Genomic DNA, 25,470 nt, shown 5'->3' on the forward strand with positions numbered 1-25,470 from the left:
GGTTGCAAACTATGAACTATGACCGCACAGCTGTGGTTACAAACTATAAAATGAAACTGATTGGTTTTGAATGCAAATCTAGCTTTTCTTAGCCACATGATTCTGGGTACATGAATTAAACCCTCTTACCTAATAGGTAAGAATGAGGTGCTAATAAGATAGTTTTCCCTCATAGGAAAATGGACAGGCTTCAATGAAAAAGTCTACCAAAGTCCTTAGAACCATGTAAGCATTTCCAAATCATACCTGCTTCTGCACTGTATTTCTGCCATGTAGGAATGGCAGTCTCCTCCTGACAGGAAGGTTCACAAATTAGACATAGTGATAGCCTTTGAATGACAGTGAAATGATTCCAATCATGCCACAAGTTTCTGTCATAGGAAAAACTTATGCTCATTCCAAATTCTACTCTGTCATCCCAAAATATTTTTAGTGATTTATTAAGATAAATTATAGAATGATATGATAAAAGATTCAGCACATAGCACCCTTGTGAGAAGGCATTAATTACTGGCTTTTGTCCCTCTGTCCCATGGTCCAATGAGCCAACTTATTTCAAATTGCTGAACATTGAAAAAAAATTCAGTGTGGTCACAGTCTCCTACAAGGGTGCAACTCAGCACACAGATTGTTATAATGCATCTTTTACATACTTATCCTTAAAGTGTTTATCTGGCACATAGACAGGCAGCTGGTGGAACAAATAGGAAATCCTAGGAAACACATTCATTTTTAAAGTGTTAACGCACCCCCATCCAAGAGCCAGTAATGTGCTTCCATCCGTTAAGTTCCTCTTTAATGTTTCGGATTGGAGGGCCACAATTTAAATGAAATGCATTATCCAACCTGGAAGGTACTCCACATCCTAAATATTTAATTGATTTCTCCATCAGGAGAAGATGAGCCTACACAATAGGCAGACTCTATCTATATCTAAATGCCAGATTAATAGTGTCTCTAATTTGGACTAATTTAGGAGTTTACATCTTATAAAATGGTGAGTTCTTCTGCATTCTTCCCAAAGTACCAAGAGGATTGTGCCTGGATAAATTGCAAAGAGCAGACAATCCTGTGTGTATAATGAAATCTCAGAGTCAGCATTACTAGCCCTGTACCCTATCACTGAAGATCTCTTCTGAATATATTTCAACAGGGGCTTCCCATTCAATGTCAGTTGAAATAGCAAAGGAGGGAAGTTGTATCTTCCTAATAAAAAAAGTTTAAGTCAAGTTCCTTCCTGCTGATTTTTAACTTAGTTTAGTCTGAGCTGAGTGAGGAAGATAAATCAAGCTATGTGCAGATTTTCCTAATGGTGCAAAGTTTGGCACCCCAAGGACTATGGAAATGCCTATTACTCCACTTGTAAGGAAGACAAGTGGAACAAGACTGTGGGTGGCAGGATCCATATGAGCGATTTATTACCTCTGAATCTACTTAGTCATTTCCGGATAAGCACTTAATTGCCAAACGTTTATGGTCATTTTCGGTTTAAGAAGAGAACATGATACATCTTAATAGTCAGACAGATACATTAACTGGAGAAACTAGTGTTGTTTTTTCTTCTTCTGAGTTTACTAGAATATTGTAAAATTTTAGTTTATAAGTGTGAAAATAACATTAAACTTTACCTAACTCTATCTACTTCCAATTTTGTGAAATCTTTCGAAATCTCCTTTCTTGTAGAAAATAAGTGGGAGACTGCTCTACTCTTGAACTTTTATGGGATTTAAAATCTGATAAGAAATAAAATTTAAAAAATTGGCAGTGTCTCACATATATGAATTCTAGTGCTTCATTTGCCTTTTCTGTGGCAGATTTCTCTGTCTTCTTGAAGTGCTACTTTGTGGATGGCTTAATTTTTTTCCTAATACAAATTAGAATCAATTTTCTGGGGAGAAATAATCAGTATAGCTCCTGTACTCCACAACAAAGAAATTACATTTGTAGACATATTCTGGAAATTTAAATCCCTCAATACTCTTTTGAGCAAGTCCAAGGAGATTTGAAGACTGACATTCTGTACTTTGCTATTCCCGAGAGGCAAATATATGATCATCTTTACTGAGACTTGTTCCTGTCCCTGCTGAATTAATATGCATTTTCGTTAACTAATCTTGAAACAACAGGAATAAAGTTTATCCAGGTCTTTTATACCTCAGAGAACAAAACAAATACTACAAATCTTTAGAGAGAAAGGATATACAAAAGGGCTTGAGGTGAAAATTTCAAAGCAAATACTCTTTAAATGATGTGCAAATTATTTCAGCTCTTGAGCATGATTTATGAAAGGGGATTAGCTCACTGAAATAAGAACCTAGTTTAAACTGTTGGGTTTCAAAGTCAAAGATGAGAGGAAGTTGTTACAAGGAAAGGAAGGAGGAAAAAAGTATTAGAGTGCTGATTTGTTTTACTTTTCTCCTTGAACTGATTTACCTCAAATTGTCACAAGTTGGTGTTATTAGTTGCAGTTAAATGTATCACACTTCTCTTTGAATTTTCTGGGAATTTAAGTCTGATAATTTAAGAAGGATTCTCCAATTTATATTGAAGTAACAATATCTTGTCATGCTAAAAGAACATAATCACAAACTTTGTAAAAGAATTAAAAAATAAATACTAAAGCTAGAAAGGATAACTTCTAAGAATTTTGAGATAGGGGCTGGGGATATAGCCTAGTGGCAAGAGTGCCTGCCTCGGATACACGAGGCCCTAGGTTCGATTCCCCAGCACCACATATACAGAAAACGGCCAGAAGCGGCGCTGTGGCTCAAGTGGCGGAGTGCTAGCCTTGAGCGGGAAGAAGCCAGGGACAGTGCTCAGGCCCTGAGTCCAAGGCCCAGGACTGGCCAAAAAAAAAAAAAAAAAAAAAAGAATTTTGAGATAGACATTTCCTAATTCACAGAATAATACATCCAATATTCCAACATGGTTTTCAAGTAATAGTTGGAAGTTGCTTGATAGGACTTATGAAAAAGATTGCCTTTATGTAGTGTTTTTATTAAGAGAGTTTACATCTTATGGTCCCCTAATGACCTGCCAGTTTGGAAGGTAAAAGAAATGATTCCATTCCATGATTCCAATGATTCCATTCACATGTGATTAATATCTAATTCTTCTTGTCCAAAATTTGGGGCTTGTTCAATTAAAATGAGTTAAGCAAAAATTTATTTGGGTTCTCAGCCAAACATTTCTGTGAAAATCAGCTATGCCCAATTTTAAAATAAAACATGGAATCACAATAGTAAATCCAGGTATACACTAGGGTTAAAAAAGATTATTCTCATGTAACCTAGCCTGAGTAATAAAGCTAAATAAGTGAATCCAATACTAAAATTTAAGGAAATGCCTTTAATCTATCTCATTACTGTCCAACAGATTTTAAAGAAAATATTCAGGACAAAATATACTAGAAGATTCTTCTTGTGAAAAGGCATATCAATTGCTTTTTTTCAGCTCTCATTTCTGGGATTTATTTAAAACATTGGACCTGAGAAAATGATGTTTTATTTCTGTAATAATTACTTTCAGTACTTCCCAGTGAGTGAAATCTCAAACTACTAGAATGCTTAATCAGACCTTATTTTGTATTTACTCTTTTTTTCTTTTGAGAACTTGATTGTGAGACTACCTTTGTTTTCTTTGCAATTTTTCAAAACAACTTGACAGAAGTGCAGCCTGGTGGGCCTTGATTGTTTTGGCAAGCACTGCAGAAAAACTAACTCTCTAAGTAAAGCAGCTAAACTATGGCTCCTGTAGAATTAGTACATCTAACCTGAAAGGCCTATAGGAAATGGATTCTCGTATGCAAGGGAATCATAAAAATCAAGTCAACTTAGCAATGAAATAGTATTTTTCTTTTTTTCAAATTTTTATTATCAAATTGATGTACAGAGAGGTTACAGTTTCATACGTTAGGCATTGGATACATTTCTTTTTTTTTTTTCTTCTTTTTTTTTTTTTTTTTGGCCAGTCGTGGGCCTTGGACTCAGGGCCTGAGCACTGTCCCTGGCTTCTTCCCGCTCAAGGCTAGCACTCTGCCACTTGAGCCACAGCGCCGCTTCTGGCCGTTTTCTGTATATGTGGTGCTGGGGAATCGAACCTAGGGCCTCGTGTATCCGAGGCAGGCACTCTTGCCACTGGGCTATATCCCCAGCCCTGGATACATTTCTTGTACTGTTTGTTACCTTGTCCCTCATACCCCCCACCTGAGGTGTTCAGTTCACTTACACCAAACAGTTTTGCAAGTATTGCTATTGTAGTTGTCTTTTTTTACCCTGTGTCTCTCAATTTTGGTATTCCCTTTCAATTTCCTACTTCCAATACCAGTATACACGTTTTCCAATATACTCAGATAAGATTACAGAGATAGTGTAGGTACAACCACAGGAAGGTGATACAAGAACATCATCAATAGTAGAAGCTACAGATACACATGGGACGTTGAAAGTAGTTACAACTGTGATATAACAATTGTCTCCATAACATGGAGTTCATTTCACTTACCCTCATCTTAGGTGTTCATAAGGGTATAGCTATTGGGCCTTGTGATGCTCTGCTATGAGTTGCCTAAACCTGTACTAATTATTCCCAATAAGGAAGACCATAGAGTCCATGTTTCTTTGGGTCTGGCTCACTTCTCTTAGTATAATTTTTTCCAAGTCCTTCCATTTCCTTACAATGGGACAATGTCATTCTTTCTGATAGAGGCATAAAATTCCATTGTGTATATGTACCACATTTTCCTGATCCATTCGTCTACTGAGGGGCATCTGGGGTGGTTCCAAATTCTAGCTATGACAAATTGTGCTGCGATGAACATTGTTGTGTTGGTGGCATTACTGTGATTTTGTTTGTGGTCTTTTGGGTAGATACCCAAAAGTGGGGCTGCTGGGTCATAGGGGAGTTCTATATTTAGCCTTCTGAGGAATCTCCATACTGCTTGCCAGAGTGGCTGAACCAGTTTACATTCCCACCAACAATGAAGTAGAGTTCCCTTTTGGCCACATCCCCTCCAACAATTGTTATTCTTAGTTTTCTTGATATATGACATTCTTACTGGGGTGAGATGGAATCTCAATGTTGTTTTGATTTGCATTTCTTTTATGGCCAGTGATGTAGAGCATTTTTTCATATGTCTCCTGGCCATTCTCATTTCCTCATCAGAGAAGTCTCTTTGTAAGTCTTTAGCCCACTTGATGAGGGGGCTATTGGTTCTTTGCGGTTTTGTTTTGGAAGAGGGTATTTTTTTTAGTTCTGCATATATTTTAGATATGAGGCCTTTGTCCGTTGAATGGCCGGTAAAGATCTTCTCCCAGTCTGTGGGCTTTCTGTTTATCTTGCAAGCTATGTCCTTTGCCCTGCAGAAGCTCTGCAGTTTGATGCAGTACCATTTGTCCAACTTTTCTTTGATTTGTAGCCTTTTTGGGTCTTTGTTAAGGAAGTTCCGTCCTGCGCCAAGGAGCCCAAGTGTTTCTCCTACTCCTTCCTTTAGTGTTTTCAGGGTGTCTGTTTTGATTTCGAGGTCTTTAATCCATTTGGAATTGATTTTGGTGCAGGGTGATATATAAGGATCTAGTTTTAGTTTGTTGCATGTGTTGAGCCAGTTTTGCCAGCACCATTTGTTAATGAGGCTATCTTTCTTCCATACTATTGTTTTAGCTCCTTTATCAAAGATTAAGTAGGCATAGTTCTGTGAGTTCATTTCTGGGTCTTCAATTCTGTTCCATTGGTCTTCAGGCTTGTTCCGGTGCCAATACCAAGCGTTTTTATTACTATAGCTTTATAATACAGCTTGAAGTTGGGTATTGTAATTCCTCCAGCACTGTTCTTTCTACTTAGGATTGTTTTTGCTATTCTAGGTCTTCTATTGTTTCATATGAATTTCTGGATTGCTTCCTCTATTTAATTAAAAAATGGTGTTGGGATATTAATGGGTATTGCATTGAATTTGTAGATAGCCTTTGGCAATATTGCCATTTTGATTATATTAATCCTCCCAATCCAGTGAAATAGTATTTTTCATACCTCTGGAGAAGTCACCCACAACAACAACAAAGGCTACTCATGAGATTATACAATTCCAGAAAAAGTACTACATGGAAGATGAAGGCTAAATAGAATTTCAAATGGATTTTCATCTCAGTATATCCAGAAAAGTAGTGGATTATTTCCAGGAAATTGGTTACAGCTTTGGTTTTCTGTGTTTGTTTTGGTGAGTGTAGTTTTATTCTTACAATGAGGGTTGTTTTGTGTGTATGCTATTGTTCTTGGCACAGAATTATTACCAACAGCAATGTTGTCACAACACTATTGGAAAGAACTATCAACCTTTTGACTTGGCTAGTTCAGAGTTCAAGAGATGGGTGTGACATGGGCAAAAGTTACACAAGAAATATTAGCCTTGGCCTGGAATATGGCCTAGTGGCAAGAGTGCTTGCCTCCAATACATGATGCCCTAGGTTCGATTCCCCAGTACCACCTATACAGAAAACGGCCAGAAGTGGTGCTGTGGCTCAAGTGGCAGAGTGCTAGCCTTGAGAGGGAAGAAGCCAGGGACAGTGCTCAGGCCCTGAGTCCAAGGCCCAAGACTGGCAAAAAAAAAAAAAAAAAAGAAATATTAGCCTTGACTCTTTGTGTGTGTGAGTCAGCCTGTATTCATGAATTGATAGAGATTTCTAAGGTTAAATAAATACCATTCAAATAAAATAATTGTTATGGAATGCCCAACATGATAAGGCTGTGTAGGTTTATTTTGAACAAAGGGAGATTAGACAGCACTTCTTATATATGTAGGACTTGTCAGATCCTCAAAGCCACTCTGGCTCTGGGCTTTCCAAAATATATTTAGAGAAATCAGTATATTTTTGTGATGTGGAAATGTTTTTCTTGGGCTGGGATGTAGCTCAGTGGCAAAGTGCTTGCCTAGCAAGTACAATGTCCTGGGTTTGATCCCCAGTACCAAAAGAAAGAAAAGACAAAAGGAAATGCAAAGACTTGGAAAAAATTATACTAAGTGAAGTAAGCCAGACCCAAAGAAACATGGACTCTATGGTCTCCCTCACAGGGAATAATTAGCACAAGTTTAGGCTAGTCACAGCAAAGGATCACAACAGCCCAATAGCTATACCCTTATGAACACAAAAGATGATGCTAAATGAAATGAACTCCATGTTATGCAACTCCATGTTATGGAAATGACTGTTATATCACTGTTGTAATTACTTTCAACATGTGATGTGAAACCATAGCTTCTATTATTGATGACCCTCTCATATCCCCTGGAGTATTTCTCCTCCATTCACAATGCCTAGCTTGAGCCGGCAATGTGCCAAAGGTCACTGTACTTTTTAATGGAGCCCAGTGAGATATATATATATATATATATATATATATATATATATATATACATATATAATATAAATATGTAAATATATAAAGGGTCACAGAGCAGGAAGTATTTGAAGATCCATCATACTCCTGCTCCATGACCTTTTGTTTCCTATCCTAATGTCTACCTCAAATTTTTTCTTCCAGCATTCTTTCTTCTACATTTGCAAGTCTTCTGCAGTTTCACATCAGCATTAAATTCCAGAAATTTGTTATTCCTCTTTAATGGGTGCCTTCTCATCACTAGAAAGCTTCTTTTAATCCCTAATTTTGTGACAAGGGATCATGTCCAAACTCATTACCTGAACTTAAATCTATTTTTGAATTGTTATTTAATTTGAGGTATAGAGGGGTTACAGTTCTGTAAACCAGGTATTGAGTACATTTCTTTTTTAACAGTATCACTTCTTCCCTCCTTTTCTCCCAGTTTTCCCCCAAGACCGCCTCCTCACAAGTTATATAATCAATTTTTAAGATAATGTCTAGGGAGTATCACCGCTGCATTTGTTCACCCTTTGTCCCACCATTTCTGTGCTCCCCTCTCCCTTCCCCAAACAGGTTAGCTTACATGCTAGACAAAAGATCCAGAAATAAAAACTCATATTTTCACTTCTTGGAGTTCATTTCTATAAACATAGTTTTATTTGCCCACAGCTATTGAGCTTGTGTGATCAGGTCCTAAGAATATTCTCCTTTGGCCCCACTGTATGAATGTCCACCGTCTTGTATAATTTAACAGGGCCAAGTGTATTTTTTTGTCTTTTACTATCCACTGTGTTTACTTGTAGATTTATTGACACATGGTAGTTACAAAAACTGAGGTAAACTATGCAACCTATGTTTCTTTGGTAGATGTAGCCTGAGCTAAATCATAAAGGATGTTAGGTCAGTAAATAGGAAACCTGGCTACAACTTAAAGTCTGCCAATTATTATGTATATCCGAAATTATAAATCCTATTTCCTTGGAACACAGATTATAGATAATAAACTGGCAATTACAAATGTAAGGAAACAGGTGGTAAAAAGCAGTTTACATAGAAAAACTAATTGAATTAGAAACTTCAAAAAATGAGGAAGAGAAGGAAAAAGAGAAATTTTTCTTATCTTTGACTTCAGTTTGGGGTTCTGGAGTATATTTTATTTTTGAGAAAAATCTCAGTCTTCTAACTTCGTATTTGGTGTTGGGATATATTTTTAAGCCAATTAATTTTATATGTAAGTAGGATATATTTATTTACAGTAGTGAAATTAGATGGCAGGAATATTTGCCTCCAGGTGTTATTTAAATAATCAAAGAAATAGGAATTGACAAATTGATTTTTATTTCCTATCTCCATCATGAATCATTTCTTAAAGGAAGTTTACTGTTTTAATGTTATATAGATCATACATCATTGAATTTTTATGGTAAGATATGGAAGTTTTAGATGTATCTCTTGCTTTTAGAGAAAGCAATACTTGATTTTAATTAAGAGTATAAGTTACACTATATGCAATAGTAAGTAAACTTACTTTCCAATAATGTATCAAAGACTATAATTTTATTTTATATCCAATTTATAATTTTACTTTTTCTAAACTTACTATTAGACCTATTGAGGACATCCATAAATTTTATTGAAAACAGGTTACCATGTTTTAGCATTGTGAATAAAGGTAGTTTAAGATCTTATACTACAGAACAAAAACAGAGTGGTCCAAATGCACCTTTGCACATAAACAGAAGTGATTATTTATAATTAAAATGATGTTTGTTTTTTCTAAGTACAGAATTTATGGTAAGAAAGCCTCAAATGATATGTTCATCCAAGGTTCTCTGAACTTATTTAATGACAATGAATTATATACTAACTTTTTAAGATGTTATTAGTAGATTCATCTAGTAAAGTTATGGAATAAGCAGCAAAAAATTTTAGAAGTGATTAAAGGGCTATTTTTCTTTTGTTTTTAATCACAGTAGTGTAGTAATGGTAAGGAAATATTGCTGGAGACTTAGAGCTGAGAGCCCTCTGGATTTGGCCTATTATTGAAAGAAAGATGACACTTGACCTAATGAAATCAGGAATTGATTAAATGCAGTTCATCTAGGGGGAAATACAGTCAGGGTGTTACTGCTGAGGTCAGGAAGAAGATGGGGTGATCTAGTGCTGGAGTGCTGATAGGGTTAGATAGACGTTCAGAGTAGCTGATTCTACAAGATGCATGGCCATCGAAACCCACAGCTCAGAGGGCAAGATCAGCTCCTTAGATGAGAAGGAAGAGATTAATCAGAACATTCTTTGCTCAGCTCATAACTAAGTCCTTTTTTAAATGATTCATAGAGAACTGAGTGTGTTGAAGAAACTACAATCTATGGGTTCCAGGAAAGGGAGGATTATTGTTAACTATCTTGAGAACAAATATCAGAACAATAGCTACAGTCACACAGAGCCAGAGGATAGCTGGCTCGTATCTTTATGAACAATATTGTTTAACAGATTAATTTGGATATCTTATTTTCAACCACATCTACTTTTTAATATTTTGATGATTTTAATTCTGTCACTCGTTAAAATGCCTTTATTTTTAAAATTTGTTTTTACCAACTGGAATATTTTAAAGTATGAAACTCAGCCTGTGGAATTGGTCAAAAGGAGAACTGACTTTTGTTGTTGTTGTTTTGTTTTATTGTTGTTTTATTGTGTGTGCCAATCCTGGGACTTGATCTCAGGACCTGGTTTGAATTCAGGGCCTGGGTATGTTCTTCATCTTTTGTTCAAGCTTAGCACTCTACCATTTGGGCCACAGTTTCACTCATGGATTCTTTCTCTTCTTTTATTACCTTCTTTCCTTCCCTCCCTCCTTCCCTCCTTTCTTCCTCCCTTCTTCCCTTCCTTCAATAGTTTATGGGAGATAAGAATCTCACAGATGTTCTTGCACTCAAATGCTTAGAACCAAAAAACTCAGAGCTCAGCCTCCTGAATAGCTAAAATTACAGACATGAGCCATCTGTACCTGGTTTAGGAATTGACATTCATTAGATGTTGTCTATCATACAACTATAGTTTAACTAAAATTACTTTCGTATTTTAGTATAATAGTTTACTTTTTTGAAGGTAATACTGAAGGCAATTGTGCTAGAATAACATTATATATTTTGGGGAAAGAATTCAAGGGATTGGGCTGGGAATATGGCTTAGTGGTAGTGGTCACCCTGCATGCATAAAACCCTGCTTTTGATTCTTCAGCACCAAATAAACAGAAAAAGCCGGAAGTGGCACTGTGGCTCAAGTGGTAGAGTGCTAGCCTTGAGGAAAAGGAAGCCCGAGACAGTGTTCAGGCCCTGAGTCCAAGCCCCAGGACTGGCTAAACCCAAAATTTCAAGGGATTCACCATCATTACCAAACACTATGACTTTGTATTTCTATCAAGATAGGATACATCATATTCTGTGCAATTATTATGAGTCTTTCATTGCTTTCAGGTAAGAAGTTTTCTGTTTATTCATAAATTGTTAAAATTTATCTGTACAACTTTAATATTGTTTTCTTTTAGCAGATGGCTTATTCATCTTATCATTTTCATGCATTGGCAAGGTTAGGCTGTTTTACATAAAATTCTTAATAAGAAGAAATTTTAAAAAATATATTTATATGAGTCTCCAGGACAGGCTTCACAGTATGTGTTTTTTAAACAATTGCTAATTACATGTTTATCCAAGAAACTAGTATGACTTTTCCATTTTGGATTATAATAAACATCCTACAAGTTTTTTAATTGCATAGTTACCAGAAAGATCATAATGGTCATAAGAAAAAAATATATTGGTTTGGGGGAAAGAATAGGAAACAATGAACTACCAATGCTTTATTTAAAAGGTCTTAATGTAAGTCACATTCAGAAAATTGGATCTTTCTTTAAGTTTTCAAGCTGCTTCTAAAAACAATGCATTCATTTTGTTGAATTATGCACATGACAATTGCCTAACTTTGTTGAGTTTCCTGTTTGAATTGAAGAAACTTTCAAATACACAGAAAAGATGAAACCCTGATATCATTGACTACAATGGGTTCACTTTTCTCTACACCATCTACATTCATCCAATCTGACAGGCTTAATCTGTCATTCCATACATTTCTTACAAAGAACATCTTGCTGAAGACTTACTTTCCTACTCATGCTGCAAAAATCATCTTGTACAGCCCTCCATCAACATCCTTTTCCAGACAGATTTCTTCTGTAGTGAAACTCCATATTTTCTCCCTGCCACTTCTGGAGATTTTCAGTACTGTATTGACCAAATCAATTCAGAGACTTAATTGTTTGGTGGAGTTCTTCATGCATGAGAAAGGAGGCAGGAAATAAGAACTATAGGGAAATGAGGTTTAGGTCTCAAGGCCAGAGCTACAGCAACTCCAGAGTGAGCTATTTCTAAGATAAAAATACTCTGTGATTGCAAAAGGTTCAAGATACATGGTTTCCTTGGGAAATATATCAATGTAGTTTACACTTGTAGTTTGAAAACTTAGCTGAATTCCAGTTGTGGCTGGTGAGTGTTATGATTATTTAGATTAGTCCAGGGAAATCACTGCCTCCTCTCTCAGATATGTTTTCACTCTATCAGCTAGAGCTTCCTAATGGCATGCTTTTCTGCTGGGCTTGAAAGAATCATGACTCTCTTGACTCCCTTGACTTTGTCCTAGTGTGATGCTCTGAAGAATACCCTGGCTGCCATTCTCACTTGGGAAGGTGCCCGGGGAAAGACTGGCTGCTCAGATTCAGACTTTTGCATCTGTGATTAAAATATCCGATTTTGGCTCCTTTCCCCTGTTTTCTGTAAACTTTTGGTGTAGGATATGAGGTATATATGCCCTGCCCTTCCATGAGACATCACCCTTGGCTTGAGCCCTTTCTGTTGCCATCTGCTTGGGAACATAGAGGATAATAAAAAAAAAAAATCCCATTTATTGGGTGCCTGCTGTGAGCTAAGTACTTTCGTGTATGATTTCAAATTCTTACACCATCCTGTAAGGATGTTATAAGAACCATTTCTGTATATGGAAAATAAAGTTCAAGAAAGGATTCAAATATGTCTGAATATATCTGACACAGGGTTTGTACTTGTTCTTTTCCTCTTTCCATCAGTGGATGATACTTCTTTTTCCTTGGACAAAGATGTTAGCATCATCTTTGACCAACTCTCTACTTTCCAGAGCAGCCCTCCCTGGAGAGCTGACCTTCTCTTATCCCAGGCTATTGTCCTGAATTTCTCACAGTGATTTGGCCCTTACATTGCATTTTCTGGCTTCTTGTCTGTTAGACATAACTGATATTCCTAAAATATCTGATTATTACTTAATAGTGTTGGCAGGTTAGAATCATATTTTAAAAAGAAAGTATATTTTAATACAACTTTCTGAATCCACTCATTGAGAGAACATATTTTTTCCATGTTAAGTAGACAAACTGGAGAAAGAAATGACCACCTGTTAGCTGCTAATGATGTTCACATGCCTTTAAAAACAGTATTTCTGGCTTTGTCTGCCTACAATCTTGGCGACAAAACTCATGGGAACATCAAGGGCACAGGAAGCCAAAGGCAGCAAACTGACAGTAAAGTTTTGTGCTTAGACTACTAATAAGGAAGAGAAGACTGAATGTATGATTTCACATAATTATTTAATCTCCAAGAGTGACATAAAACCAAACGCATATGTTAAGAAACCTAAGTTTTGGTGTTCAAATCTAGGACCAAGATCAGTGAGGTTTCACACATCGTATTTCCTACTTGAAAAATTTATATTAAAAACATCAAAAATAAAGTATGCCATCACTATTTCCAACACCTAGTCTAATTTGATATTGTGTGGGTGAGTCAGTCATTATGACTTGCAAATGAAAATGAATGCATACATACTGATTAACTTTAATTCAAAGTAATGCATAAGCAATATGTCTTAGGATAGGAAAGTTATACCAACCCTGTGGGTGTGGAATATCACTTAGAGGTAGAGTGCTTGCCTTGCATGCATGAAGCCTTGGGTTTTACTCTTCTGCACCATATAAACAGAAAAAGCCAGAAGTGGTGCTGTGGTTCAAGTAGTGGAGTGCTAACCTTGGGCAAAAAGAAGCCAGGGACAGTGCTCAGGGCCTGAGTCTAAGCCCCAGAACAGGCAAAAAAAAAAAAAGTTATATCACACCTAAAGAAGCTTTGGACCTATCACATCCAATAAAATATGAGAAAAATTTATTTTTCCAGGATTAAGGCTAGAAGTAAAGATTAAATGACCCTTGGATATTAATAGTAAAATTAATCCAAAGAGAGTATCTGGTCATAATTCTTGCTAATAAGTTTTGGGGGTCCTGATTTAATTTTATTGATTTGGATGAATCTCATTTTTAATCTTACATGTGTTCATTTTTATCCATACTAAAGGATGGAATAGACATTATATTTTACTTGTCTCTTTTACTATAGTGTAATGGAACTAAAGTGATAGTAAAATAGTGAGATGATGAATCTTCTCCGTCAGCTAGAGCTCTTAGTGGCATGTTCCGCTTCTGAGTATAAAAGAATCCAAACTGTCACCTGCTAGTAGCTCCCTGCTACTTTTGTCCTGATGATGTTTACAAGAAAACTCTGGTTTCCATTTTCACCTAGGAAGATACTAGAGAGAATTCCAGATGCTCATATTTAGACTTTTGCAGCTATGATTCTTGTATACCATTATGACTCCTGTGTTTACTTACAACAGTATTCTAAGCCTGAAATCTTAACTGTATTTATATCTGACTCAATACAAAGCAAAAAGGAACAATAACCAGAAATTGAAGATATTCTGAAACAATGCTAAAATGTATCAGCATATAGAAAAGTATTTTTATTTATCATGGTTAGTTTCCACAAATGCACAATTCATTTCCTCTGTACTGGAATTCTTAAAACTTCAACACAGTGCATCTGGTTAAATAAGTTTGTTACAGGTGTAACTGGTAGTTGCTGGAAACTATGGCACAGATCATTGAATAATGGCTTAATTACAAAAAGTTGCATCTACTATAAATTCTGATGTAATTTCTCCACCTTTGGCTTCTAGTAATTTAGCTCTGTAAGATACATTATCACTTATACATAGAATCCTTCATTCTTCTCATATATGTGTGAGTGCTTACTTGAATGTATGTATATACATAGGTAGCTTTCCTAATGAACACATATATGTCTATGTAATATACATGTATACAATTATCTAGTGTGTATGTTTATATACATGTATATGTACATATATTCATTTTTTCTTATTTATTGTCAAAGTGATGTACAGAGAGGTTACAGTTTCATACGTTAAGCCTTGGGTACATTCCTTGTACTGTTTGTTACCTCCTCCCTCATTCCCCTTCCTCCTCCCCCTTTCCTCTCCCCCTATGAGTTGTTCAGTTGGATTATACCAAATGGTTCACAAGTATTGCTTTTGCGGTTGTTTGTCTTTTTATCCTTTGTCTCTCGATTTTGATATTCCCTTTTACTTTCCCAGCTCTAATACCAGTATATACAGTTTCCAATGTACTCAGATACAGTGATACTACGGGTACAACCACAGGAAAGGTATACAAGAGGATCATCAACAATACAAGCTACGGTTTCACATGGCATGTTGAAAGTAATTACAACAGTGATATAACACTTGTTTCCATAACATGGAGTTCATTTCACTTAGTATCATCTTATGCATTCATAAGGGCATAGCTCTTGTTATCCTCTGCTGTGACTAGCCTAAACCTGTGCTAATTATTCCCTATGAGGGAATTGAGTCCATGTTTCTTTGTGTCTGGCTCACTTCACTTAATATGATATTCATTTAGCAACTCTTTTCAATTTACTGATTTTTCTTAGCCTCAAAATCAGGGACATAACTATTTGACTCTTCGGTGTAAGGAAATGGCTGAACTAGCTAAGTAGCAGCTTAGAAGAAAGTAGTATAATTTTTGAAAATTGTTTTAAACAGATTGATCTGAGTTAATTTTATGAGATGCATGTGACATGTTTTAATAACTTTCTTACTAAAGAAAAAGCAGGCTGATAAAAGTTTTAAAAAATATTCTGACGACCACTGGTAAGGGATATGCATTCTTTCAAATTCAAATTTGGTTGTTGTAAAGTAGTAGAACTAGATGTGACCTTGAAAAACATCGAATTCATATGTCACATTTTCTACACACCTCTGTAATGTACTACATCATTTTGGTGGTTTGAATGTGTGGAAAGTGCCATAGACTATTTGTTGACTTAGTTGGGCCAGCTGTGATTTTCACTCATATCTTTTAAAGTATAGAAGACAAATAATCAGCACACCCATCAGTGTTTGGAGATGTTTGCCATTCCCACTCTCAAAATCCACCACGATACTGAACTCCATGCCTAATACTTACAGATTCAGAGCAGATATATTTTTTTTTGTAAGCAGAGACCATGACCTTGGAAGGATTATTTTCTCAAAAAGCATTACAAGTAATGATGCAACCAAAGTGGCCAGACTGCCCTCCAGTGCACAAATGCTTGCACAGGAAATGGCTACAAATCTTCCATGAGTAGTATAACTTTGGCTTACATTTCATTTCAATGCATTTATATTTTAAAATCACTGGATTTAGACGGAGATAAAACATGCAAGTCAAAGAATTTACTCACTTAAAGACTTTAGGTTCTCTGGTTTCTGTTCTTTGACATCACTGTCATAGCGACTTAGCAATTCAGTACTGGAGGATCTCTGGATTTTGAATAACTCCAGCTTTCTTGATGGATAACTTGGATCATTTGGCTGTAAGTAAAAAAGAATTAGCTTGGACAATTTTACTAGGAATAAAATATTCACCAACTACTTTTGAATCCTATTTTGATGTTTGAAATAAAGTAATTACTTGGGGTTAGGGGCTCCATGCTAAGTTCCGCACTCAAATTTAATAATAGGTCATATATGCAAATGGTGCTTACAAAATGATGTGCCTTATTCCAAGTAGCTCTACAAGTTATTAACTCAGTTACTCATCATAGGGATCTTATGAGGTAGACAATGTTATTATTACTAAAAACTGAAGCTGAAAGGAAAAAGTACTTTTTCCAAGTCCACACAGATAGCAAATGATAGGATGAGTTTCAGGCTCAGGACATCTGCACAAAAACAAAACAATCATTGTGAGTGCTTATTTTCTAATTGCTGAAAAGGAAAATTAACACATTTTATTTTTAAAGTTTTGTCCTAAAATAATATAATGAAAGACTTTAACCAAATATCAGGAAAGTGGCACACAACATGTATTTTTTTGTCTGCCATATTAAAACTTGGGAACATTTTCCCTCGATTTTACAAATATTAGTGAGCTAAAATTAGAGTCAGTACAAAATAAGTAGTTTTAAGTAATTTGACTTAAAAACATCCTCAAGAAGTTCAAGGTATGTAATTTTCATGAGAAGGGCAATCTGGCATAGTTGGAGGAATAATAAAAATCAGTACAAATGATTATTATTTAACAGTATTGTCACAAGGAGTGTGGTCTTAAATACCCTGATATTTATTTTCAAGAATATGTATAAAAGACCATGTAAACTGAAAATGTAAAAATCCAGTAGCTATCAAGCACTGTGTGCTGTTTATATCCTGCAGTAAATGAATACAAGGAAAAATAGAAATGAAGTTTTGAAAAAGAGAGATTAACTGACATTTGCTTTCACAAATCCTGCTTTTAGGAGAGGTTTCTAGGAAACATTAAACTTAAAAGAATTTGATATCGCTCAGTCTATAGCATCCTTTCAAATAGGTGTCTGCTACATGCCTGGATAATAAGATTTAAATGACTATATTTTAATTAATGACGCTAACAGCCAAAATAAATACATACCAATCTATCAATTGCATTTTTGATTGCATGGAACCAATCCAATATGATGAAGTCAATATCTGACTGTAGAAGGAACTCATTTCCTGCTGCTGTTGTGATCTGCAAACAAAACAAAACCAACAAAAATTGACAGGTAAGAAAACCACGTGAGATAGAAATTAAAAAGAAGTCCTTTTTCAATAACAGTTTGATACACTGAAACATTTGCTTCTATTCCAGTAATTGTCTTTCTCGGAATTGAGAGACTAGAATCATTTGTAATTGCTCTCTATAAACTGTTTTTAAAATGTCAAAATAAATACATTATTGTTTTAGTAATAGAATGATTAACTCAAAGTAAATCTAACTCTAGGAGAAAACAAAACAAAACAAAAAAAATGACAGCTAGTGAGAGTCATGAGATGGTACTTAAGTTTGAAGCTGCAGAAAAATGTACCAACTGTGTCAGAATTTATCCTACACTTTTGCCTCTTTCCTGTTTGTCTTTTAAAAACCTAATAGTATCTCTATATTTGATTTCCATTTATGGAGGCTCTAAAACAGATTATTTACCAAAGAGACTAATGCAGACTTTTCCTAAAGGTCATTGAGATGAATAACATTTGGCTGTGTCTACTTTCCTAACATAAAGATCTATAGGAAAGTAATAAAGGATCCATTTGCCCACAGAGGGAGAGTATTAGAATAAAGGTTCATTTATATATTTGAACTTCTCTTAGAGAGTATTTATCAAATGAACATCCAGCTTTTGAACTCACAGTGCTGTTAAGTGTTTGGCAAGGCTTAGCATGTAGCTATACATTTTTCATTGCAGTAATTTTTTTCTCTCTCTTCAGAATTGTGAGAAGAGCCAGGCTCTTGATTTCACACATAAAGGGCTCCTTAGAGGAGAATTTGATTACAGTGGGTGTGGGCATACATTTGTATGCAGTCATCAATCTGAACTGGGGAGATTTTTCCTTTGTACTACTGACTTTTGTTTGCAATAGGAAGATGATTATTTCTCAACTACTGTCAACCTCAACCAAAGCTCCCGAGGGTTAGAGGACTGGCATTTCAAAATACTGAACCAGAGGCCAAGCCCTCTCCCAGCCTACTTGCTCTAAATAGGAGGTGAATGCTGAAAGGTGGAACAGGTTCAGAAAACCACAAATCACACTTCAGGCTGTCTTTATAATTAAAGTGACAATTATTACCCCAAATGGCTCACTCTGATGGTTTCAGTGATTCTTATGGAAACACTTAATGATCCTGGGGTTTGTAAGAAATCTTTAATGACATGTGTGCACATACATGCCTTTTTCATTTATTTTCAAGAGAATTTGGTAGAAACACAATAGCACTCACTACTGAAAATCAACCATACTTGAATGAAATAAATTCCCATATTGTTTGATCCCTTCTATAGGGAGAAGAATTTTCCAAAGTGGATGTAATTATAAGAATTGAAAAATCAGAAAATAATAAGATTTAATTGAACTCAGTACTTCACAAAGTACTAGGGGCAGTCACTTTTCCTCTTTCTTTCTTTTTCTAAAATAAATACATGTTAGATATGGGAAAGCTCAAAATAGTTCTGTTTCCTGTAACCCGTAAGAGGTGGAATCAGCTAAGCTGATATTTGCCTAATTATCTGAACACCATAGTCATGTTCTTCACTTCAATAAAATATGAAATATTTACTTTCTAAAGTATTGCCTCAGAAAGAGAAAGCTAAAAATGCAAGGTCATTTCTAATGAACACAGGAAATTAGCAATGTCCTTGATCTCTAACTTCATCCCAAATTTAAATATTTTGATTAAGAACATGTTATATAATGCCACAATTTGTTATTATACATAAAACAAGTGATTAGCCCAAGTACAAAGCATAACCTAATATGATATTTCTCTGCCAGTATAAATAAACCATTATTAAAAGTATAAAAAGGGAACAACATTTTAAAAAGTACAAGGAACAAGCATAATTAGATTTACTGTAATCTGAGGGTTTAGGAAACAGCCAACATAGTTCAGATGTTGGCCTGGTAAATTCAAACTGATAAAATAGAAGTACTTCAGCAATGAATTTGCATTTTTGGTGTTTGTTATGCAATGCAAAGGGGATCTTTTACTGCTAGTACAACCAAAAAGGAAATGCATTTTAAAAGTTTTGGTTTACAAATACATTACTCCATTAAACATCATCAGTGATTTACAAATTCATTTTGGGAAGCTAGAAGGACATGAATGCAATTCATTTGTATTGTACTATCAGACATCCAGCTCACATCCTTTCCTCTGTCTTCCCACTAATCTTCTGACTTTCTAGGCCGTCTGGAGAAGTCTGCTACTGCTCTCTACAGTTTAAATGCATCTACTTCTTAATTACAGCCAGTAATTGACTTTGTTCTGCTCCATTCAAGTCACTCAAAGCAAAGTAGTCTCAACATCTTTGACTGTTAAAGTCCACTTAATTCAGGTTTCTTGATTCACTTTTTAAAACATTGCCTCTTTAGAATTTCTGATAAGTGGTTTGTTGAATCATATTTTCACTTTGAACAATTGAATTTTCAACGGTCTCGGGGGTGAAAAGACAGCAGTAAAGCATGTTAGCTTTGACTGAAATTGTTCATTGAACAGCATTTGATGTCAATCTGAACTGATGAACAACTAATAACAGGCACAAAGGTTTTGATAGGAAGCCATGCTAATGTACTCTTTTTAATTTATATATATATATATATCTATTTTTTACCAGTCCTGGGCCTTGGCCTCAGGGCCTGAGCACTGTCTCTGGCTTCTTTTTGCTCAAGGCTGGCACTCTGCCACTTGAGCCACAGCGCCGCCTCTGGCCGTTTTCTATACGTGTGGTGCTGGGGAATCGAATCCAGGGCTTCATTATATGTGGCAAGCACTCATGCAACTAGGCCATATTCCCAGCCCTAATGTACTCTTTCTTTTTTTTTTTTTTTGGCCAGTCCTGGGCCTTGGACTCAGGGCCTGAGCACTGTCCCTGGCTTCTTCCCTCTCAAGGCTAGCACTCTGCCACTTGAGCCACAGCGCCGCTTCTGGCCGTTTTCTGTATATGTGGTGCTGGGGAATCGAACCTAGGGCCTCGTGTATCCGAGGCAGGCACTCTTGCCACTAGGCTATATCCCCAGCCCCTAATGTACTCTTTTTTATGTCATGTTTTGCATGTGTGTCTGATGCTAGGTTAAGGTGATATATTACAAGAACTTAGCAAAGACACGACAAGTTTATGTGAGCTTCTGGTCTCCATTTTGCTTAGAAACATACTTTAGAAAAATGTGTAATGAAATCTGTCATTCCACAAGGTTGTATTTGAAGAGATATATCCAGCAATCAAAGTAGTGTTGTCAATAATAATAGATACCTTCTAGTATTTGTCTAGGGAAAACATGCCTCAAAATTTTATACTCTAAGCACAAAAAAAGTCATCTAAAGTCTTGGTGAAAACAAATTTATGCTTAGAAATTATGTAATAAGTATATCTTTTCAACAATGTTCAGAATATATATGTTCTTTGTGGTTGCTTTTGTTGTGTTATTAATTCAGTTTTTTTAACTTGGCAACTCGGTATTTTATCCTTGAGGGTTCTCTGAAAATTGAGGCAGGTATATGTTAAGTTTCAAATTGTACTGTTAAGAGATATAGGGAGAAGACATTTAAAGTTCTTCCTTGTTTTCTAAGATTTCAATTACGTTGAATATGGTTAGGATAATTGAAAGCATCATAAAATACTTGATTTTTTTCTTTTCTCTTTTTTGCTGGTACTGGGGATTGAACTCAGATCCATGGCATTGTCCCTTAACTTTTTCCTCAAGGCTGATACTCTAGCATTTGAGTAACAACTCCACTTCAGATCTTAACCTGGTAGGTAGAACTATTGACTTGAGCCATGAGCATCTTTGTCAATATTTTAATTGTCATTCCTGTTAATTGTGTTAGTAAGATTTTATGGTGATAGATTTTTAATTTAAGTAAGAAATTAACATGTAAAGTAGAATTCATGCTCTTAAATTTTTCTCATTTTATTTATTAGAATACAAACAAATCCTTCAAAACCATATTTCTCATTATAGAAATAATGACTTATTATGGAGAATAGGGAAGAATCAAGTTAAAACTATTTATAGTTACAAAGTGTTTGTAATCATTGAACACATTTTAATATAGCTATTGCCAGTCTTTTATAAGTAATTACCAAAAGCATATTATAAGATGACTGGCTAGCACTGCCTTACTTATGAAACTGTAACCCCTCTGTTCATCACTTGACAATAAGGAAATGAAAAACAAAACTATTTCAGATAAATAGATGACTAGCTAAGTGTATGCTATAGATAATTTTTTAACTTCAATTTATTTTTCATTTTCTATTTCTTTGCCAGTTGACTTCAAATACACATGAGAAAATTAACATAAATGTAAGCCATAATAAGTGAAAATATGCTTTCTTTTCTTTTCTTTTGCCAGTCCTGGGGCTTGAACTCAGGGCCTGAGCACTGTCTCTGGCTTCTTTTCTTGCTCAAGGCTAGCACTCTGCCACTTGAGCCACAGCGTCACTTCCTGCTTTTTCTGTGTATGTGGTGCTGAGGAATCCAACCCAGGGCTCCATGCATGCTAGGCAAGCACTCTACCACTATGCCACATTCCCAGCCCCTGCTTTCTTTTCTTGATGGACCAACTTCCATTTGTAGAATAAATTCTATAAATATTTTTATCTTTACAAGACTGAGAGTATGTGTTCATGATTGAACAACATCCCCCTAATCCTCAATAAGGACTGATGAAGCATCTAATAAGTACAGGGTTCATGGCTAGAAGCTAGAGCTATACACACCCACCGTTAAAAGTGCACAATCTGTTTGTGTAAATAGGGCATATGCATAGAAAGATAAATAAGAATAGAAAAACAATTATATTGAGTCCCAAAGTAAATGGGAAAGAGAATGCTCATGCAAAGATTTCAAAGTAGGAAGTAATTACTACAGTCACATTTACATCAAGGAATTATGCATAAAGTGATGGTCATGATATGTTATTCTTTAAAGGTTGATTGTATCAGGATTTTAGGATATTGTGGATATGAATACTACTACTTGGTATGCAAAGTGTTATCAGCTTTAATGATCTCAAAGCACACAATAAACATTCTCCAAATGCAGTTTCCCACCACTATCATAAAGTAATTTTTGCAAATGAGGAAAACAAGAATGCCATTCTATCAAACTGACATCATTTTAAATGATAGAACTAAGAAATTACACAGATCTTCATTTCTACTTTACTAGTTCTCGGCAAACAGACAAGTATCCAGTCAAAGGCTGTGAGTGTTTGTAGGTAAAGAGCTGTAATGACTTCACTTCAGTTGTGAAATTTGGAATATTAACTTTAGAAAGGGTTGTTGGTTTCTTTTATGTTATACTAAAGACAGCATGGTTTTAAAAGATCACCCAGCATTCCCACTGTGATGCTCTGATTTTATTTCCTTTTCTGTTTTTCTTCTTAACACATTCACATTTTTATTACACACACATATCATATCTATACATATGTGTATAGATAAAACATACATATATGTATATATATATATATATATGAATGAAGGTATTCAAAACATTTCTCAAATCTTGAAAAGACTTAAACAATCCTACATTTGTGGAAGTCTCTTTCACACTTTCCTTAAAGCCAATCTTGGACTAAGAAGTTAAGGAATTATTCTCCTTTGTAAAAGCTGAAACCCTTCATAGGAAGTATTCAATAAAATATATCAAATCTCCAAATTTCCCTAAATCACATTAAATAATGGAGCTCCAGTGGTTCTTAAATAAGTAGATAAGAAGAGTGGAATTTAATTTTACTTGTATACAGAGTTTTTTTGATATCATGATACTATCATGATACTTGAATTAAATTAAGTAGATGGAAGAGTTGTGTCAAAATATACTGTTTATTTGAAATAAATATGAAGTATTCTGCAATATTAATTTTGGTCATAGCTTTATTTAGTATTAACAACATAAAACATAGATGTATATTTTGGCTACATCATAATAAGAAATCAAGCCCTAAAATTCAAGCAATAATGCATGAATAAAAAAACTAGATTCACATTTTTCTCATATTACATCACACTATACATTTGATATAGCTGATCAAATGAATGTTGTTATGGTTACACAAATAGTTAAGTTACTTGGTCTCAAAGGTATTTATGACCACCAAAGGAATTACATTATCAGGCTGCATGCCTGTCTCAAATTATAGTCTGCTTGGGTAACTTCTAAGAGTTTTAACCTGTAAGAGCAATGTTAACATAAAACTAATGGTAAAATATCAGTTTAATGCAAAAGGTCTTCAGTTTATCTTTCCAAAAATGTTACTTGCTAAAACATTTTTGTGGGAAAGTATCTGCCTTGTTTTCCCAAAGTTGCTAGATGTTAAGTAAATATATGCTGATCATTTAAAAAAGTTGCTTTGGCAACTCTCTTATTAAAATGCATTTGTAACCCCCATCTGTCATTAAAGTTTTGAAAAGTTTGTTTCCCTTGGATAGCGGCATTATCCAGGGTTACCGTTGCAAACAATGATAACAGTCTTCAGAAGTTGTGTGAGGAACAAGCCACTAGGGATCCATTTTTGTTTTAATTGGCACACACAAACACTTTTCTGGTCTGTCAAGAAGATCAAGCTAATATGCATGGAGGGTGTTATATTCTCAGCTTTGGGGAGCAGTAAAGCTCCCTTTATTTAAGTAATTTAAATGATAGACTGCAAAAACTTTGCAAGTCAGAAAAATGTTTTATACTTTCTGGGGGAATATTTGTTTTAAGCAACGGAAAATGTTCTACATATCCAAAGATGTTGAACCTTATGTTATAATTACCCTTTCTTCTGACTATGTGAAATGTTCCTAAATCTACATTCTACTAAATAAACCAGGCCAGCACTGGATCCTGCCTTTCCACGACTCCCTATGTGTTCACAAATGTGTACTCATTAGTTTCCAGATGTTTACTTGATATGTTTTCAATCTGTTTGGGTTGATTGATTTGCATGTGTATTTATTGGAACCCTCAGTCATGTCATCATATCAATATAACTTCACCATGTAATCAATTTTTTTATTTAATGGAAAGTAAACAAATGTTGATCTACATACATGGCAAATCCCAAGAGCATTCAGAAATACAAAGTTTAAGGACAACTTTTCAAGAAACAATGCTTTTTAATTGAAATTGAGCTGTACTTTCGACACTCAGATAATTCATTCCATGCATTTTTATGTCAGAGATTTATCCTGAGTAATAAAATTGGCCCTGTAGTGCACACCCCATGTGTGTACGTGTCTGGTCTATATTTCTGTTTATTAACAAAATAAATCCAAATCTCAAATTTGTCTCACAAAAACAAGAAAATAAGAACTCATATCCATTCTTTTATCATTGCTGAAGTATTTTAAGTATGGAGAAACAGTCTTGTCAATATTCATGAAAGAATGCTATCCAAGTGATTAGTAGATAGTTTAGCAGATTCCACAGTCAGCTACACTGAAACTTTTGCCTGTGGTGCTCATATGATAAACAACTGAAAAAGTGACTAATGGGGGTAGTTGGTTTATGAATATATCAGTTTAGCGATTTATGACTCTTGTTAATTTTTAAACTTGGGAAGAATGGTTGTTTCTATCTAAACAGATTATCCTAGAAATTGAGTCCTCTGGAACCCACTAATCAGCCACTCCTGCCAGCCAGGAATGTGCTTCTAGCCTGGACTATATTCACTTTTCTCAATTACTCATCTACCTACAGGACATTTGGTCATCTGTTGCTTCCATCACTTTCCAAATGGAATGATTTTATTATAATCTAAATATGATCAACTGAAAGGTTGTTTATTAAATTCAAAAGTGTAACAAAAGCACAAAATCTCCCAGGATATATCATATTGCTGATTATTCTTGCATACCTTTGAGATTTATAAAAAATATGAAATGTTTATATTTTTTGAAAATATCTTGTGTACATGTTTATTTATACAGGAACATGTTTATTCCTGTAATTATATAAAGTACATTTATCTTCCATGTTGATTTGAGTGTAATAATCTCTGCTTTCTTTACCATCCTGTCCATGGTTCCCTGTAAGCCCATACTTCACTAGTAGCCAAAGTGATCCCTCTAAAATTTAGACCTGATCATC

The 25,470-nt window shown here is 35.1% G+C and overlaps 1 protein-coding gene across 1 annotated transcript in view; it reads right to left on the reverse strand.

Annotated features, from left to right (window-relative positions):
- Arhgap15 (Rho GTPase activating protein 15) overlaps nucleotides 1-25,470 on the reverse strand; it is a 648,882-nt gene that overhangs the window by 315,294 nt on the left and 308,118 nt on the right. Inside the window, exons 7-8 of the mRNA XM_048345538.1 lie at nucleotides 17,264-17,362; nucleotides 16,056-16,185 (exon numbers count right to left, since the gene is read on the reverse strand). Of these exons, the coding sequence (XP_048201495.1) occupies nucleotides 16,056-16,185; nucleotides 17,264-17,362 (229 nt within the window). The remainder of the gene's footprint in view (nucleotides 1-16,055; nucleotides 16,186-17,263; nucleotides 17,363-25,470) is intronic.

Source organism: Perognathus longimembris, chromosome 4, assembly GCF_023159225.1.
Source record: "Perognathus longimembris pacificus isolate PPM17 chromosome 4, ASM2315922v1, whole genome shotgun sequence".
NCBI lineage: Eukaryota > Metazoa > Chordata > Mammalia > Rodentia > Heteromyidae > Perognathus > Perognathus longimembris.